Below are 18392 nucleotides of genomic sequence, written 5' to 3' on the forward strand. Positions count from 1 at the left end.
CAACTTCACTAAAAAAAGTCACTCCACCGAAGAAGCCGAAGCCGAAGCCGTTTTATGAGAAGCCGAAGCTCTACCAAACGAGACCTAAATTATAAATCATTTTAGCTTTTGTCACAAGTTGGAATTCTAACTTTGACAAAGTTTATAGACAAATGCACATATATCTACAACAACAAACTAGTTTTATTAGATACACCATGTAATATATATTGATAGTGCATTTATTCAACATTGTCGATATTAATATATTTTCCTATAAATGTAGTTAAAGTTAAACAAATTTGATTCAGAATGAAACTCAAATGGTACACGATTTTGATAAGAGGGAGTAAATGCGCAATGAAAAATATATTTCATTATTTATCTAGTAAAACTAGTTTGATGCAGTAGATATTTATATATTTTTCCTATAAATTTGATCAAAACTGAAGACTTTTGATTCAGTAAAGATAAAACAAAACTTAGAACGAGTACTGAAGGCTTGTCTATTTAGCACGGACGTGATGACTGTAGAAAGAAACGATATGGCGCTTAGACTTGCGAAACAAAGTCCGTTGACATCAACTGAATTCCTAAGTGCAATATAGATGTTTGCAATGCTACTGGGTACTTTGCTGCTCCAACAATTTATCAGAACAGCACAATAAGAAAAAATAGACTCGGATGACTCAATGAGTGAAACAACCTTTACGGTACCAGGGTTTCCCACATAAAGATCCCCTGTTACATGTCGACAAAAGGCAGATCCCTTCGATTCTACAGATCTAAAGAACACCTGCAGATGAAGCAGATAATCCAAAAAAAAATTTGACGGAAGATGCTACAACCGCCGAAGAACATCTGCACTTCAGTTTTCAGCATATATGAAGCACGTGGTGACAACTCCATCAAAGCAAAATTTGAATCACATGGTCTCAACATTGACCATTCAACCGATGATCTTAGGATGCCTCAATCAGCCAAAACCTAAACTGCCAAAACTACGAGATATCCCTACAGAGCAGCCAATAATTTGACTACGGACGAGGACAAAGGTTCCATATGCTTTTCTTTCAGAAACACCACCATGACTAGAATTCACAAATAAATCAGTGCATAATTGTTCCAGGATCCTTCACCGTCTCCATAAGCGTCCATGTTTGCTCTGATCGTGCATTCGCCTGAGATGAAGAGTAATGTCATCAAATTAACAGTACTGGCCATTTGTATACCTTACCAACAAACATCTTAAATGCACACGTAAATAAATTCTAGAAGCATTTGTATTTTAAATCTGATATTAATATCAAGGTGCACAAAGGTAGGCTACTTATGGCATTAGAGTGATTGGCTCTGTTCCCAAAGTGTACTGCAGTTTTTATGTAAATACTAAATAGGGGGAAAATATTGTGTTTGCCAAATCTAAACAACCCTTGTTCAACTAAAATCGTCCAGACCTCTTCATCTGTCACATGGTCTGTCTCAGATTTTTGAACCTGAATATGGCACTGATGGTCAAAATATACCATTAGGCCAGACTTCTAGAGATCGTATTTTCAGGTATTGGTGAAGCTAGGCATTGTGAACGAGGGGCCACATATCACTTTAAAGACCAGTCCAAGTTTTAACGTCAGGCACTCAAGCCAATCCACACGAGGAATCTGTTGGGAGATGATTAGGGGCTTACAGCACCATTTTAATATAATCAGAAACACTTCGATTTAAGAAGCTGGTGCAGTGCGAGTTGATTAAAGAATTACAACATCAGGTTAATGTTAGAGACTATTCCTTAATGCGTTATGCAAAAGAAGCAACATATGTAATGTCAGTTTGTGGTACGTATTAGCGATTCATTCAAACTTGCATCAAACTCAGACTATTATAACTTCATAGAAAATTGCATGGATTCAATAGCTTGACCATTCACAGCGTGTCTGGCAATGAGAACTCAAGACAACTATTTTTTGTTTACCTCTGGTGTTCCTTTGAACGCTCGATAAACTCAGCAGCAACATCATGACCTTGATATGATGCAAGCACTGTCCTAATGTCAGAAGGTCTGGCCATGGCCACATCTGTACATTGTGTTGGCTTGCTTAACATTTAATCACGTTGAGAATCACAATATACAAGGTAGATTAGAACACTTACACTCGAGAAACGGAATGAGATCAAGCAGTCGGGTGTCATCACTTTCAAGTTTAAAAGGTTTGATTTCAACACAATTTTCAGGTTGCAAGCAAGTTTCAAGAGCATGGGCGCTGAGATAAATAACCTGTTGAGGTTTTCTGTTCAACTTCGATAAATCCTGGCAAAACATGAAAAACCATAAGATTAAGAGGAAACATAAAAAACAGTGGAAATAGACAGTCACAGCTCAGCATCATGTCTGCAAATTAGATGCCGGACCAGTCTTCTAAAGACCATGTCATACCCTTACTAACATAACATGTTTAGCAATAGCAAGTTTATTAATCACAAAGGCCTGGTGGTACATCTACAATAGAAAGTACTATAAAGTCTGAGTTTATTTAGATGCTTCTGCAAGTATGTGCTCATTTACCATATAAAAAAGATAATAGAACAGAGATGGACTAATAATAAAGGAACAAATGGATGATGATATTCAGGAGCAAGATCATAGACTAACGTCAATGAATGTGTCCAAATTCCTAATGCTAAGATATGTAAATCCCAACAGTCTGCATACCCGATAATGCTTTCCATCCATGTACTTAGTTGCAGGTCTTGATAGCCTGTGTAAAATGGTACCCCTTGAGTTCAGCCTCTCAATCACAGGTTCAACATACTGCACACCAATAAAATAACCCATAAAATATCCAGAGGTTAGGGCATTACATAACAGTCCAAATGCAAAGGAAGTTAAGATCAACTAACCATAGGTGGCTGATCAGAATACACAACAACTTCATAGAATCTTGCCATATGTTCCAAAAATGCATCAACTCCTGGTCTCTTATAAGTTCTCCATCCTCTCTCACGCTTTACACAGAGAGAAAGAACATTATTAGCGTATTCTTGGATACACAAAGTAAGATAACAACGAATGACTGAAGAGAAATGTGAAGAAAGTATGGAAAGGATGACCACTGGGAAAATAAGCAGGATTTAATCAAGTTTAGTGTTCATCTTGCTATGTTACCACAAGGCGTCAGAAAATCTCTCAAGCATATTGTGTGCTTGCATAAGCCCTAGTCCACATGGCTCATAAGTTCTACAGTTTCTGATGATGTGCAAACAGTTAAACACTATATTTATGCATCTCAAGTTTCCCACTGAAAGTCTGAAACACTGTAAACTAAATGTTACTTGCACAAGAATACGCGTATTGATTGAGCATACTGTAGCCAGTACCTTATCAGGTTATGTTAAACTGCACAGGCAATACTACCATTTCATATTATGTTAAACTGCACAGGCAATACTACCTTTTCAATTTAATCATCTATTAGTACATATCTAGCAAGGAAAACAAACTGCACTCTCCCATTCAAACTGCCATTAGCCAATATCTCATTCTTGGGCAGCAGGGATAAGAAATGGGCCTAGAGACTAAGCTATTTAACCAAAAACAAAGTCTGTAAATTCAGTATTAGATTTTTTTGTCTTTCTCATACTATTAGTGCATGTTATTGGATTCCAAGGTGGTACATACAATGAAATAAATAACAGAACAAGGTATGAAGCCATAAAATACCTGCCAATCAGAGTAGACAAGTGTTTCATTCAGATCAAGAACTAGGGTGAAGACATGCTGCTCTTCAGGAAGTAGATCTGGTAGCAGTTTGTCTGATGTGGGTTCAGTAAAGCCCTGGAGTAGAAAAATAATAAGAGGAATTGCAAACACTTGCTAGGTTACGCATGTGCAAAGGGAGTTATAGTTTGTTACCAACCCTGACATGGTCTTCAATTGTGCTCCTAACATCCAAGTACATCTCTATTGCTGCAACGGGAGCTGCAGCACAAGATTGTACACCACTAAGTAAGAATAAGAAGGTACAAATAAAGAAAACAGAAGAACCAACAAAGCTAAGCTGGAAACGAGTAGCAATTTATAGCAAGAAAACATGTTAAAATTTAGAATAATCAATCAGACCATGTGCATTTATATAACCAATGTTAAATTTAAAAGGGTTAATGTATATTAGTTTCCAATATATGTGCTTCGACTGAACCACTCAGAGATTTCTTTAATCATTCCTAAAGTCATTTGCAAGTGTGAATTCTTGAGTATGCAGATTGAAACATTTAATAGCAATCAAAGGTAAAATTTTCAAGTGTCGAGAAACAATAAGTAGTGCTATGAGCCTATAACTTCATCAGCCACATTGCCATTCAGAGTTTCAGACATGTGGTCACAGAGTGCATAACAGTTGATCTCCAGAGAAGAGAGACGTTTCATGTTTGCAGCATTAACTCTTGAATTCCAAGAAAACGAAGAGAACAGAAAAATGAGGAGCGCACTGTAGTTTTTACCTTTCATAGCTTTCGAGTACACCATAGCCTTGTACTTCTGCAAGCAAGAAATACAACAATAATTAACAGTCAAAACATAATTTCACACTCGAAACATTCACTATTTCAATTGCCACAATTCTCCCATTTGTGCAAAATAATCATGGGGGCATACAAGTTACTCCTATCTCATGCTTCTATATCAACAAGCATAAATTCCGTGCGGCATTCATTTATGGTATGCTCAAATGGTGGCATCAAATAGAAACTGACTGATCACTGGAAGTCACAGATCCGCCCCAAATCGAACCAACAGAATGGGCGAATGACACTACAGCAAGTATAGCAAATTGTGTGGGCTGAAAAGTAGAAGCAAATGACTAATTGACTTCGCAATGCACATTAATACTATCAAGCAACAACAAGTAGGAGAGGTTCGCATACTTACCTCGAACGCGGAAGCATCGTCAGGGACGGTCGGCGCTTGTTTCGTCCTGAACTCCCGCGTCATCTCCTCGACCTCCGGCAGCGAATACGCTACACGCAAGCAAACAGGAACAGGCCGCACAAGTCAGACGCGCAAAAGGCCAAGCCAAACCCCCAAACCGCATCTGCACCAGAAAAACAAAAACAAAATCGCCATAGGAGGCGAGATCGCGACGAGGGACCGGGGGATCGCACCGTAGGTGGCGTATCCGACGCCGCCGGTGGCTCCAGCGACCGCCGCGAAGGCGCCGAACTTGAGCAGGCCCCAACGCCCGCGCGCTGCGGGGGGAGGCGGCGGCGAGGGCTGCTCGCCCGCTCCGGCGGAGGACTCGGGCGCAGCCGCCGCGGCTGCCGCTGCCGCCGCAGGCTCCGCTTGGGCGCCCGCGGCCGCTGCGGCGGCGGAGGGATGGACGGACCGGGCGGTGTGGGAGGAGGCGGCCCGGGAGGAGGAGGCGGCGGCGGCGAAGGGGTGGGCGGCGGCGCCGCTCCGCGCCCCCGTGAGGAGGAGGTGGCGGTGGCGGAGGAGGGCTCGCGACATGGCAATCGGCGCGGCCGCGGGGCCCGTGGCTTGCGGGAGAAGAAGACGAAAAAAAAAGGTGCTGGGTCCTGGGGTTTTAGTTTAGGTTTTGGTTTTTAGCGCAGGGTTTAGGCGAGGACGCGGAGAAGACGGCGATCGCGAGAGAGAGCCAGGCCGGTGATTTCGACCAAAAAGCTGGCAGCAGCGTGGACCGCCGGAGAGGCGGTGGATGCTTGCGTAAAGTTTAATCGGGCCACATCGAACGTTTGATGTCAATTAGGGAGGTTTGGATACGAGGTTATCATATCGGATATTCGGATGCTAAGTAGAGGGTGTTTGGATACCCCATGCTAAAATTTAACACATGTTACATCGGATGTTTGGATGTTAATTAGGAGTATTAAACATAGGTTAATTACAAAACTAATTGCACAGATGGGGTTTAATTCGCGAGACGAATCTATTAAGCATGTTCATAATTTGACAATGTAGTGCTACAGTAACCATTTGCTAATGATTGATTAATTAGGCTTAATAGATTCGTCTCGCGAAATAGCACAGGGGTTCTGCAATTAGTTTAATATTAGCTCATGTTTAGTCCTCCTAATTAGCATCTGAACATCCGATGTGACACTGCTAAAGTTAGCACCTACTATCCAAACACCCCCTTAGAAGGACTAACATGAGCTAATTACAAAACTAATTGCACAGATGGAGTCTAATTCGCGAGATGAATCTATTAAGGCTAATTAATCCATCATTAGCAAATGGTTACTGTAGTACCACATTGTCAAATCATGGACTAATTAGGCTTAATAGATTCGCCTCGCGAATTAGACTCCATCTGTGCAATTAGTTTTGTAATTAGACTATATTTAATACTCCTAATTAAGATCCAAACATCCGATGTGACAGCTACTAAAGTTTAGCATGGTGTTCCCAAACACCCCCTACAAGTATTAAATATAGATTAATAATAAAAATAATTTTATAAATAAGGGCTAATTCACGATACGAATCCATTAAACCTAATTCGGATCACATCGAATGTTTGATGCTAATTATGAGTATTAAATATAAACTAATAATAAAAATAATTACATAAACAAGGGCTAATTGGCAATACGAATCCATTAAGCCTAATTAATCCATGATTAGCACCGTGATACTACAGTAAACATGTGCTAATCATGAATTAATTAGGTTTAATAGATTTATCTCGTGAATTAGCCCTCATTTATGCAATTATTTTTATCATCAGTCTATGTTTAATACTCCTAATTGGCATCCAAACATCCAATGTGACCCGGGCTAAACTTTAGCCCATGGATTCAATCACCCCCTAGTCGAGAGATCTGCGTTGCAGTGGCGAGGTACGGTCGATTCCTTGCCGTGGGCTCCGTGGCTTGCGGGACTAGAAAGTAGGGTAAATTTGCTGTGGGCATTCCTTAATGTTGGCTTTTGCTAGAGGATACTACTCAAATGCATCTTTGCTAGTGGACACTGCTCTTTTGTGTGTCTTTGCTGATGGACACCAGAGCCAATAAAATAATAACTTTGTGCTTGATAGGAGAGAGAAAGGATGTGCAAAGTCTCCTTTGCCCTTGGTTCTGGTGGGATCCACAAAGTCATTTTCCTATCCAAGGTGAGGAACGGTGATCTGGAGGGTTATATTTGTAAGATTTTAAGGGTGGGACTGCCTAGTGAGATGTGAATACTTTAAATGGCTTTATGCAAGATACTCAAGACACAAGAATTGCCTCAATAATTACAATATTCCTTGAGGGCCTTTCTCTAAAATGTCAAGATCCAATTCACCGAGGTGGTGAGGCTTCCGGACGAAGGCTTAATGGGTGACGAGTCTCCGGCGGCAGGGGCAGGCAGCTCCTTGAGCTGCGCGTCGTGGTGGAGCTCCGGCATCCCCGGCGTGTTAAAGTATAGATTTATAACATGTGTATGCGCCTAGCTTCTAGAACATTTGTACATACATGCTTGACATGGTCTCGGTGTAGATATAGGATAGATTGTATTTAGAACCGAGTATCCTTGTAAGACACGTTGTAAATAACTTGTACTCTTGTTAAGGCATTGCCTCTATATAAACATGGAACCGATGATGAACCGGGTAAGGCAGCCACGTTTACCAAATTTCCACAAATCTTTCATGGTAATCAGAGCTTTCTTCTTTTAGAGTGCATCTACTGCCATGGCGTCGACATCCAGCGCCCCAACAGCACCTCTCGGTCCTCAAGTCACTGAGAAGCTCACCCGGGACAACTATGACCTTTGGAAGGCATAGGTCCTTTCCCCCATTAGAGGCGCTTAGCTCATGGGGATCATTGATGGATCATCCAAGTCACCGCCAACGACCATAGAAGTCATGAAGGAAGACAATTCCAAGGAGATCTACATCAACCTAGCTTACTCTTGCATGGCTCGCGCAAGACCAACAGGTACTTGCATATATGTTCAATTCTGCCTCCAAAAATGTATTGGGACAAGTAGCAACATTAGAGTCTGCAGCTGAAGTCTGGGTGGCACTAGAGACAATGTACTCAAGACACAAGAATTGCCTTAATAATTACAATATTCCTCGAGGGCCTTTCTCTAAAATGTCAAGATCCAATCCACCGAGGCGGTGAGGCTTCTGGACGAAGGCTTAATGGGTGATGAGTCTCCGATGGCAGGGGCAGGCAGCTCCTTGAGCTGCGCGTCATGGTGGAGCTCCGGCATCCCCGGCGTGTTAAAGTATAGATTTATAACATGTGCATGTGCCTAGCTTCTAGAACATTTGTACATACATGCTTGACATGGTCTCGGTGTAGATATAGAGATAGATTGTATTTAGAACCGAGTATCCTTGTAAGATACATTGTAAATAACTTATACTCTTGTTAAGGCCTTGCCTCTATATATACATGGAACCGATGATGAACCGGGTAAGGCAGTCACATTTACCAAATTTCCACAAATCTTTCATGGTAATCAGAGCTTTCTTCTTTTAGAGTGCATCTACTACCATGGCGTCGACATCCAGTGCCCCAACAGCACCTCTCGGTCCTCAAGTCACCAAGAAGCTCAACCGGTACAACTATGTTCTTTGGAAGGCATAGGTCCTTTCCCCCATTAGAGGCGCTTAGCTCATGGGGATCATTGATGGATCATCCAAGTCACTGCCAACGACCATAGAAGTCGTGAAGGAAGACAATTCCAAGGAGATCTACATCAACCTAGCTTACTCTTGCATGGCTCGCGCAAGACCAACAGGTACTTGAATATATGTTCAATCTGTCTCCAAAAATGTATTGGGACAAGTAGCAACATTAGAGTCTGCAGCTGAAGTCTGGGCGGCACTAGAGACAATGTTCTCAGCACAGTCGCGCGCACGGGTAACAAACCTGCGCATGCAGCTTTCTACCCTAAAGAAGGGGAGCATGACCACAGTTGTCTACTTCAACAAGATGAAGGCATTGGGTGATGAATTGGTGGCTGTTGGTAGTAAGGTAGAAGATGATGAGATGGTGTCCTTCATCCTCACCGGGCTAGATTCAGATTATAATCCCATGGTCACCTCAGTCATGGGAAGATTAGATCCAATCCCACTGTCCGAACTTTATGCTCAAGTTATGGCATACGAAACAAGACTTGAGATGCTTCATGATCAGGGTGGACAATACCAATCCTCAGCCAATTCTGTGTCATGTGGTCTAGGTGGAGGCTACAACTTCAACCGCGGACGAGGAGGAGGCTTTCGCGGCAAGGGTCGTAGAGGTCGTGGTACTGGAGGGTAGCACAACTTATCTACTAACACAAAGCATGGAGGACAAAGCAGTAACTCCAAGCCAAGGTGTCACATATGTGATAGACCGAACCATTCAGCCCTTGAGTGCTAGTATAGGTTTAAGGAGGATTTCCAACCCAACAACAAGAAGACAGCTGCATTTGCTACAACATACTATGGAGTTGACACAAATTGGTATGTTGATAGTGGATCGACAGATCACATTACATCCGATCTTGACAAGATGACAGTACGGGAGAAATATGGAGGCCATGATCAAGTTTATACCGTCAATGGTTCAGGTATGAGAATTAGTAATATTGGTCATTCTATTTTGCACTTCTAAATTCAAAATTTACATCTAAAAGATGTTCTTCATGTCCCTTCGGCTCACAAAAATCTTGCATCTGTTCATCGTTTAGCTCGTGATAATGATGTCTATCTTGAATTTCATCCTACTTTTTTCCTTATCAAGGATCGGATAACAAGGAGAATTCTTCATCAAGGAAGATGTGAGGGAGGTCTTTATCCTTTGGTGTCGAGCTCTTTAGAAGGGAGTTGGAATAAACAAGCTTTTGTAACTAGTAGGCCATCCATCGAGCGATGGCATAGTCGTTTAGGTCATCTTGCCTTTCCTATTGTGTCGTCTCATGTTCTTAAGAACAATGGTTTACCTTTTATTAGTGATAATAGTGAAGAGTCTATTTGTGATTCTTGTCAAAGAGCCAAGAGCCATCAACTTCCGTACTCCAAATCTAGTAATATCTCTACTGTTTCGCTTGCCTTAATACACTCTAATGTTTGGGGGCGGTACCTACATCTGTAGGAAGACACACTACTATGTTAGTTTCATTGATGATTATAGTAGGTATACTTGGATATATCTTCTTTGACAAAAGTCTAATGTCTTCAATGTCTTTCATGATTTCCAGAAACTTGTAGAAAGAAAGTCTGATAGGAAGATCGTATCGATGCAAACCGATTGGGTGGAGAGTATGAGAAGCTCAACTCGTTCTTTAAAAAGATAGAAATTTCTCATCGAGTTTCTTGTCCTCATGCACATCAACAAAATGGCTCAGCTAAGAGGAAGCATCATCACATCGTAGAGGTTGGCCTAGCCCTTCTTGCATCTATGCCTCTAAAATTTTGGGATGAGACTTTTCTTACAGCTACCCATCTTATTAATCTCTTACCAAGCAAGGTCATTGGTTTCCATACCCCATCTGAGCTTCTTCTCAAAGAAAAACCAGATTATATGTCTCTAAGAGTGTTTGGATGTGCTTGCTAGCTGAATCTAAGACCTTTTAATTCTAAGAAGTTTTCTTTTCGGTCCAAGCAATGTGCCTTCCTTGGTTATAGTTCTCTTCATAAAGGGTTCAAGTGTTTGGACATTTCATCAGGGCGTGTCTACATCTCGAGGGACGCTGTGTTTGATAAAGTTGTGTTTCCTTTTGAGTCATTGCATGAGAATGTAGGCGCTCGTCTCCAACATGAAATCTTGCTCCTTCCTGATCATCTTCGTAACACCAATCAAGGGGGGGGAATAGCAATGAGCCAATATTTACTAATGATCATGACCCTAATTCCTCTTCCAGTGATGTGATTGGTGTGCAAGAACAAGGAGGAGAAAATTCTGGTGAAGAAACTAATCAAAATAGCCAGCAGCAGCAATTGTTTCCATTTTTAGCTAAAGACAGCACGGAAACTCAGGAAGATCTCCTGACCAGGTCCGGCACGAAAACTCAGGTGGATACGGCGTCAGGCCTCCCCAGCGGCTCCAACACGCACAGCATGCCTGCTGTCGGGGGTGCGGGGGAATCTCCGACACGTGGCGCACTGAGACTGGTGAGCACGAGCGCTGGAGGCATAGCTTCCTCGGTATCACATGCTGTTGCACCTGGATCCAATGCAGCTGGCAATTCTGCACTTCAGTCCGTGTCACCAATAGCTCCTCGTCCAAGAACCAGATCACAAAGTGGTGTTTCAAAACCCAAAGTTTTTTACTGATGGAACAATTCACTATTCTACCTTTTGTTCCACAGGAGAACCCGATGATCTAGCTGAAGCTCTAACTTACTCAAAGTGGACACATGCCATGGAAGAAGAAATAATGGTGCTCCACAAGAACAAGATCTAGCATCTTGTTCTTCCAAAGCAAGGAGTAAACTTGATTGACTGCAAATGGGTGTACAAGCTAAAGAGAAAATCAGATGGAAGCATTGATCGATACAAGGCTCGATTAGTAGCAAAGGGGTTTAAACAAAGGTATGGCATTGACTATGAAGATATTTTTAGTCCCGTTGTCAAGTTTGCTACAATAAGGTTGGTCTTATCTGTTACTATATCAAGAGGCTAGTGTTTAAGGCAGCTAGATGTACAGAATGAGTTCTTACATGGTGTTCTTGAAGAAGAGGTTTATATGAAGCAACCACCAGGTTTTGAGGACCCTTCAAAGCTAAATTATCTGTGTAAATTGGACAAAGCACTATATGGTTTGAAACAAGCTCGTAGGGCATCGTACTTAAGGTTAAGTGCTAAGTTATATAATCTTGGATTCTGGGCTTCAAAATTAGATACATCTCTGTTCATTTATTCAAGAGGAGATGTAACTATATTTATGCTCATCTATGTAGATAACATTATTGTTACTAGTTCATTTGCTCATGCCGTGACTATCTTACTTGGCAAGCTTAGGGAGGAATTTGCTCCCAAGGATCTAGGAGATCTGAATTATTTTCTTAGCATTGAGGTGAAGAAAACAAATGGAGGGATACAACTCTCACAAGAAAAATATGCCTCGGACATCTTGACAAGAGTAGGCATGATGAAGTGTAAGAGTTCTCCAACTCCGTTGTCAGCTTCTGGAAAGATATCAGGAGAAGATGGAACACCTCTCCTTAGAAGATGGAACATGATTTATGAGTATAGTAGGAGCCTTGCAGTACCTAACACTTACTCAACCTAATCTTGCTTACTTAGTGAATAAGGTGTGTCAATATTTGCATGCACCAACTACCTCCCATTGGAGTTCAGTTAAGAGGATATTGAGATATGTCAAAGGAACTATGGATGTTGGTTTGAGTATAAAGCCGTCCAACCCTACTCTGCTCAGTGCATTTTCAGATGCTAATTGGGCCAGTTCCATAGATGACAGAAGGTCTACAGGTGGTTTTGCAATATTTCTTGGGCCAAACTTGATATCATGGAGTGCGAGAAAGCAACCAACTATCTCCCAGTCAAGTACCGAAGGTGAGTATAAGTCTTTGGCAAATGCTACTGCTGAATTGATATGGACTAAAGCCTTGCTAAAGGAGTTAGGTGTTCAAGTGAATCAGATTCCATGCTTGTGGTGTGACAATCTTGGCGTCACCTATCTTTCAGCCAATCCAGTGTTTCACGCAAAAGCTAAACATATCGAGATTGATTTTCACTTTGTGAGAGAAAGAGTTGCTAGGAAGCAATTACAAATTTGGTTCATTCCTTCCAAGGATCAACTGGCCGACGATTTTATGAAAGCTCTAGCAACGCAAAAATTTGAAGAATTTAGGAACAATCTAAACCTAAAAAGAAAACTAGTTGAGATTGAGGGAGGCTATTAAAGTATGAGTTTGATCTTTGTAAAACGTAATGCACATGGATTTATAGCATGTGTATGCACTAACTTCTAGAACATCTGTACATACGTGCTTGACATGGTCTCGGTGTAGATACAGAGATAGATTATATTTAGAACCGAGTATCCTTGTAAGACACGTTGTAAACAACTTGTACTCTTGTTAAGGCATTGCCTTTATATAAATATGGAACTGATGGTGTGGTGAGCCGGGTAAGGCAGCCATGTTTACCAAATTTCCACAAATCTTTCACGGCGTGGCTTCAGGTTCAGCGGGCGTCCACCTACTCGCGTCACGGTGGCAGGACGCCATTCGCCAGGCCATGGTGAAGCCCGACACCAACGCCATGCTTGCTAGCACCAGGCGGTCGAGTGAAGCGGAGACGTCGTGGAGCCTGATGGGTCGTCGTATGGGCACTTCTAGGCGTTTGTGCCGGCGAGCCCATCAATCAGCACCATCACGATATATTGGCCATGGCGTTGTGGCTGCTCCAGCACACCGGCAGCCACCAGGAAGCTGCGGGAGCAGCGGACGACGGCGCTGGGGACTGACGTCTCGGCCTCGCTCGTCGTCCCCCGACACCGGTGCCGCGGCCTCGCAGCTTAGTGCCTTCGCAGGCCACGCAGTGGGATTGGGCCGCCGCCGCTGTCGCAGGCTCGGTGAGCAGCAGGGAGTCGAGAAGAACATAGAGATGCATGCCCTAAAACTGAACTATGCATCACACTTTACCAAGGGCAAAATTGACTTTTCCACTCGTTCTATCTATTCTAAATCAGAAAATGATTATTTTATTTTTCGAGTGTCCACCAGCAAATAGACACACGAGAGGAATGTCCACCAACAAATAGACACAGGAGAGTGATGTCCACACGCCAATATCACATTTCTTCAGGGCAAGTACATTGCTACACGTCAGCGGTCTTATAGGTTGTCTCATGCAGTGCCACGTAGGATTTTTGATGATGTGGAGGAGAGAGAGTGAGGAGAGAGAAAGAGGTCGTTGCTTCGTGAAACAACCACCTCATGAGCTAAATTGTAGGACTACGAGACAACTTAACAACCATTGTACGAGTTATTGTTGCCATGCAACTCATAATATTTTATTTTTCTTATGCACAAATTAAGGAATTATATACCACTACTAGACAACTTATAGGACAACCCATTGTACAGGTTACCTGTTGAATCATCTCAAGATTACGTGTCAATGCATGAGACTGCCTATTAGATGACACCAATGTACTTGCCCTCAGTGTCCTTCAGCAAATTTACCCTAGAAAGTAGTAGAGGACCTTGCGTGCAGTAGAGGGCTGACAATTTCTTCTGATCTCCACAACGGCCTATTTTGGGTGTGGGTGTTGCAAGCCCATTTGGTCCCGGCCCATTGGTTTGGCGTTTGGTAACCCAATCCACCACGTCATTTAACAGCCCATTTGGCTAGACTGAAGAAACTGAAGCGAGTGTTTGGTAACCCAATCCACCACATCATCATTTACCAGCCAGTCACAAGGGGCCCAATCCACGGCAGTCAAGGAGAGGTGACACATGACAAGGAGCAGCCAACCAACACGTCCACATCGATGAATGAATTGTGTTCAGAACCAACCAACAGCGACCGGAGTTTCAGACACATCTCAGGCTCTAGGGGTATGAAAGGCTGTGCGCAAGTAGGGATGCACGGGCAACGCACTTAATTAAGCCTACTCCAGTGTCTTTTAGGGTTCTATTTTATCAGAGATACTCAGCAATTGCCAGTTTGACGACAAACTGGTGGGTTGGGTTGGTTGTTGCACACGTTCTGAATGTTCAGTTTCTCCAGGAAATGCAGCGATGGTCGAATTTCATTCAGGAAATGCAGAAGACAAGACCATACGGGCACACTAATGCTCCGCTGGAGGGTTAAAATGGAGGAGATCAGGTGTGTTAGTTGGCGATGCTACCGCGCAAAGGACGATATAATTAGGAACCACGCGCTCATGAGTGATTGATTCATTCAAAATATGGCTGATCCTCACGAACGCACTTTTCATGAAGGGGTGAAGAAATTCAGTGATGCATGCGGGACCGAAATTTCAGTTGAACCATCAGTACTGCTAGAGTGCATGCAAGTACGTTGCTGAATGGTGGGCATATGAGCAGGCCGTGATCAGTTCCATCAGTTTGTGTCACCGTCGATTGTTAACAACATTAACAGTAGCATGCAGAAAATGATGCTGTGCATCATATGACAATTGTGGAGCGCTTATCTAGTGCTTGCAACGAATGCAAGCCCTGATAAAGCGGATAACAACGACAATCTCTAGATTCAGAAAGTGCCTCAGCCGTAAGTCAAAACGAAGTTCACAGAACGAAACCTCCACGTGCTTGGTTCGGAAAAAAGATCTCCACGTGCGCCTGCAACCTATCTACACCCTATATCTAAATACATAATAATATGTATGAATCTAGAAGAGTCAAAATAAACTGCAATTTGAAACGGAGGGAGTAGTTCGGAAACGAGCTTCTCTTCGTGCAGACGGAACTGCACGAACCCCATGTTGCAGCAGCGAGCACTCAACATCAGTCTTCTTTGTCGGCCGGGTCAAGTTATGATTTCAATTTAGCTTCTATGGCGGCTGGAGTCGATCGGATCGATCTGCCACGCCGGCGCCGCAAAGCCGCGCGCTCCAGATGGCTGGTGCCCAGCACAGGTTGCGACTTGCGAGGGTTATTATCTTGTGGAATGACGGAGCTTGTGTTCGATGATCTGAAAAGCATTCAACCAAACACACTGCACGTACCGTACGGTACGACTATTACACATGCATGTGCGGGTTACTCCTATCATCTCTGTGTATGCGTGGGTGTGCGGGGGTTGCAGAGCAGCGCACAATGAACGCGTGCATCCGGTCCGCTGGAGCAAAGCCAAGTGAAGACCGGTAGCAGTGGGGCAACCGTGGTCAGAGACCAATGTTATGATCAGCCGCAGCTCGGGTGCAGCAGTGATGTGGCCAGGGCCTGCTGCTGGTTCATGGATTGAGCATTTGGCAGCCACGGATCAGCAATGCCCCCATATAACACCCGTGCTTAATAACTAATCGATCTACATATACCTAGCTACCTAGCCCGCGAGCTAGCATAACATTTGGCATGGCTGCTTCAAGTAATTAAACTAGCATATGCGGTAGCTGGATCGGTGGACTACGCAGATGAGATGATCATTGCAGATGCAGCTAGCATAGCATCCACTGCAACTTAACTGCTTATTACTGCTAGGGACCAGCACATGCACATTCATGTGACTGTGCGCGCATTGGTCCGCGCCAAGGGCCAAAGTCGACGGCACAGCTAGCGCGGCACTGCTCCCTCCCTGCATCCGACTGCCTCGCTGCTCAAACAGCATGCATGCAAAAACCCTAGCTTGCTACAGGGCTATACATCAGGAGGGCGCAGAGACCAGAGAGAGCGAGGCAGGCAGCGAGCGATCATAGCCGCTCAGCTTTAGCCCCACCAGACGCGCGCGCGCGCGGGGGGCCCGGGGGGCCTCAGCGCGCCGATGAATTCGCCAGGCCACCAGCATCCCAAGGCCGCCGATCTCGCTCGCTCGGACCCCGCCCGGCCGCCTCCACGCGACCGATCGGTGACGCTTTGCCAACGCCGGCCGTGCCCCGGTTGATCCCTCCTCGGATCGCATCTCCCTTTGCAAATGCCGGCCGCGGCCGGCCGGTCGAGTCGTCAATCAATCGGGCGCGGTGACGCTGATGCATCGTCGTCACGTCCTTGTGTTCCTGCGCAGGAGCAGCCCAGGCCACGACGACACAAGGCAGGTCCTTGTGTCTTCCTGCGGCGAGACACAAGGCAGCAGATAGGCTAAACCGTTCGATCGCAGCCCGCAGGGGCGAGTGGATGCTGGTGATTTGACCGCAGTACAGTTGTACCAGCAAGACTGACTGCGAATGCGAGAGAACAATGGTAAATTGGTAATAAGGGAGAAGTGATAAGTGAGGGGTGAAAGCAAGAGGAAGGTCGATCACTTGACTACCAGTGGTCATCACTCATCACTGCAGTCTTTTTGCTCGGCGACGACCCGGGGGCTGGGGCGTCTACAGTTGTGCACTACATGCAAAGCGAGAGCTAGCGGTCCACCTCGGAGTTCAGATGTGTCATCGATCTTTTATCTTTAGCAGCTCAGCTTCATGCTCATGCATGCTGTTGATCTAGCTTTTTCGCGAGACGCATGCGGGCACGCGGCGTGCGAGATAACTGTTAGCATCCACATGCTGTATCTCTGGGCTGCCCCAACACCACATCCCAGGCACAGAATGGGTTCCTGCTCGTACCACGTTAAGTACTGCTGCTACATTTTCGCGTGGATGCCGCCGAGATGCACGCGCACCAGGAGTACTGAGGGATGCATGGTTTACACTGCACAGACAGTTCGCAGTTCTGGCCGTGTACAGCAAATAAGAGGCATCGTTCCTCCTGGTATATATAGGCTGCGATATATCTTCATCTCTGGTTGTTAATTGGCAACAAGCTAAAGGATGAAGACAGAGACCAAAATGATGTTGCTCATGAATTGGTCAAACATGCCATGTACGTGTAAACGGTTTGGCAGTATTCTCTGCCCGGGGTACCTAGCTACACTGAACAGATGGTGGTGCCGGAGCCGGACGACATTGTAATCTTCCCCGTTAGTTCAACGAGCATCTCTTCTGTCTTTTCAGGGGAAAAAGAAGCAGTAGTGCCAAGCTAGCTAGTAGCCTATGGGGGAATGAAGTGCACATATGCATAAGCTGCTTGGTAGCTATACTCATGACGGCCTGCCATGCATGAATTCGTACAAATTAATTGTGCACAATCAAGAGCGTATAAGAGGAAATTAGGTTCCAGCATCTATGAGTCATAAAATGAGTACTATGACCAACTTGAAACATCCATCAACATATACTACATGTGTTAGGATCTAAGTATAGAAAGAGGATCAACCTTTTCTTTTTCCTGCTATTAAAAAGGAGTTGTGCAGATCATATCATGAAGCAATATAATATTATTAGCTGTGTGAAGTAGTGTGTGTTAGTGGTTGGATTCATTAAACCCTTTATTCACAGCTTCAATGTCCTTTGATAGATACATTAATATTGAAGCATCCAGATTAAAAACGTGTCACAATGCAACAAATATATTATAATTAGTGGGTCCACTTTTCTAAACCTATTATTAAAGTGAGGAATGTTTCTGCCCACTTTTTGGTTTGGTCTAACTTCTATCAATGAGATGTGGACCTGATGTTTAATAATAGGTAAGATTAACGTCTGTCGTGGGTCCTACCTGTCATAGGCTCCGTCTCCTCCCGTCCGCCGCCTACGCTCTGTCTCCTCCCGTCCGCCGCCTATGCGCCTCCCTCCCATCCCTTCCTCTCTCTCCCTTCCGACGCCCGCTTGCCCGCCACGGCCACCCCGCCCGGCCACGCTCGAGCTGCCTCCCCGGCCCTGGCCACGCCGCCTGGCCTCGGCCTCGGCAGGCGGCGTTGACTCAGCAGCTCCTGGAATGGAGGGAG

The 18392-nt window shown here is 44.3% G+C and overlaps 1 protein-coding gene across 1 annotated transcript; it reads right to left on the reverse strand.

Annotated features, from left to right (window-relative positions):
• Window positions 1-644: 644 nt before the first annotated feature.
• LOC101757535 (mitochondrial import inner membrane translocase subunit TIM50) lies at window positions 645-5566 on the reverse strand. Its single transcript, XM_004961463.2, has 10 exons — window positions 5137-5566; window positions 4904-4992; window positions 4477-4513; window positions 3894-3955; window positions 3698-3811; window positions 2878-2982; window positions 2690-2788; window positions 2131-2287; window positions 1952-2054; window positions 645-1160 (listed from the first exon to the last, which is right to left on the reverse strand). The coding sequence occupies exons 1-10, from the start codon at window positions 5477-5479 to the stop codon at window positions 1115-1117; spliced, it is 1155 nt and encodes a 384-aa protein (XP_004961520.1). The 5' UTR covers window positions 5480-5566; the 3' UTR covers window positions 645-1114.
• Window positions 5567-18392: the final 12826 nt, after the last annotated feature.

Source organism: Setaria italica, chromosome III (genome assembly GCF_000263155.2).
Source record: "Setaria italica strain Yugu1 chromosome III, Setaria_italica_v2.0, whole genome shotgun sequence".
NCBI lineage: Eukaryota > Viridiplantae > Streptophyta > Magnoliopsida > Poales > Poaceae > Setaria > Setaria italica.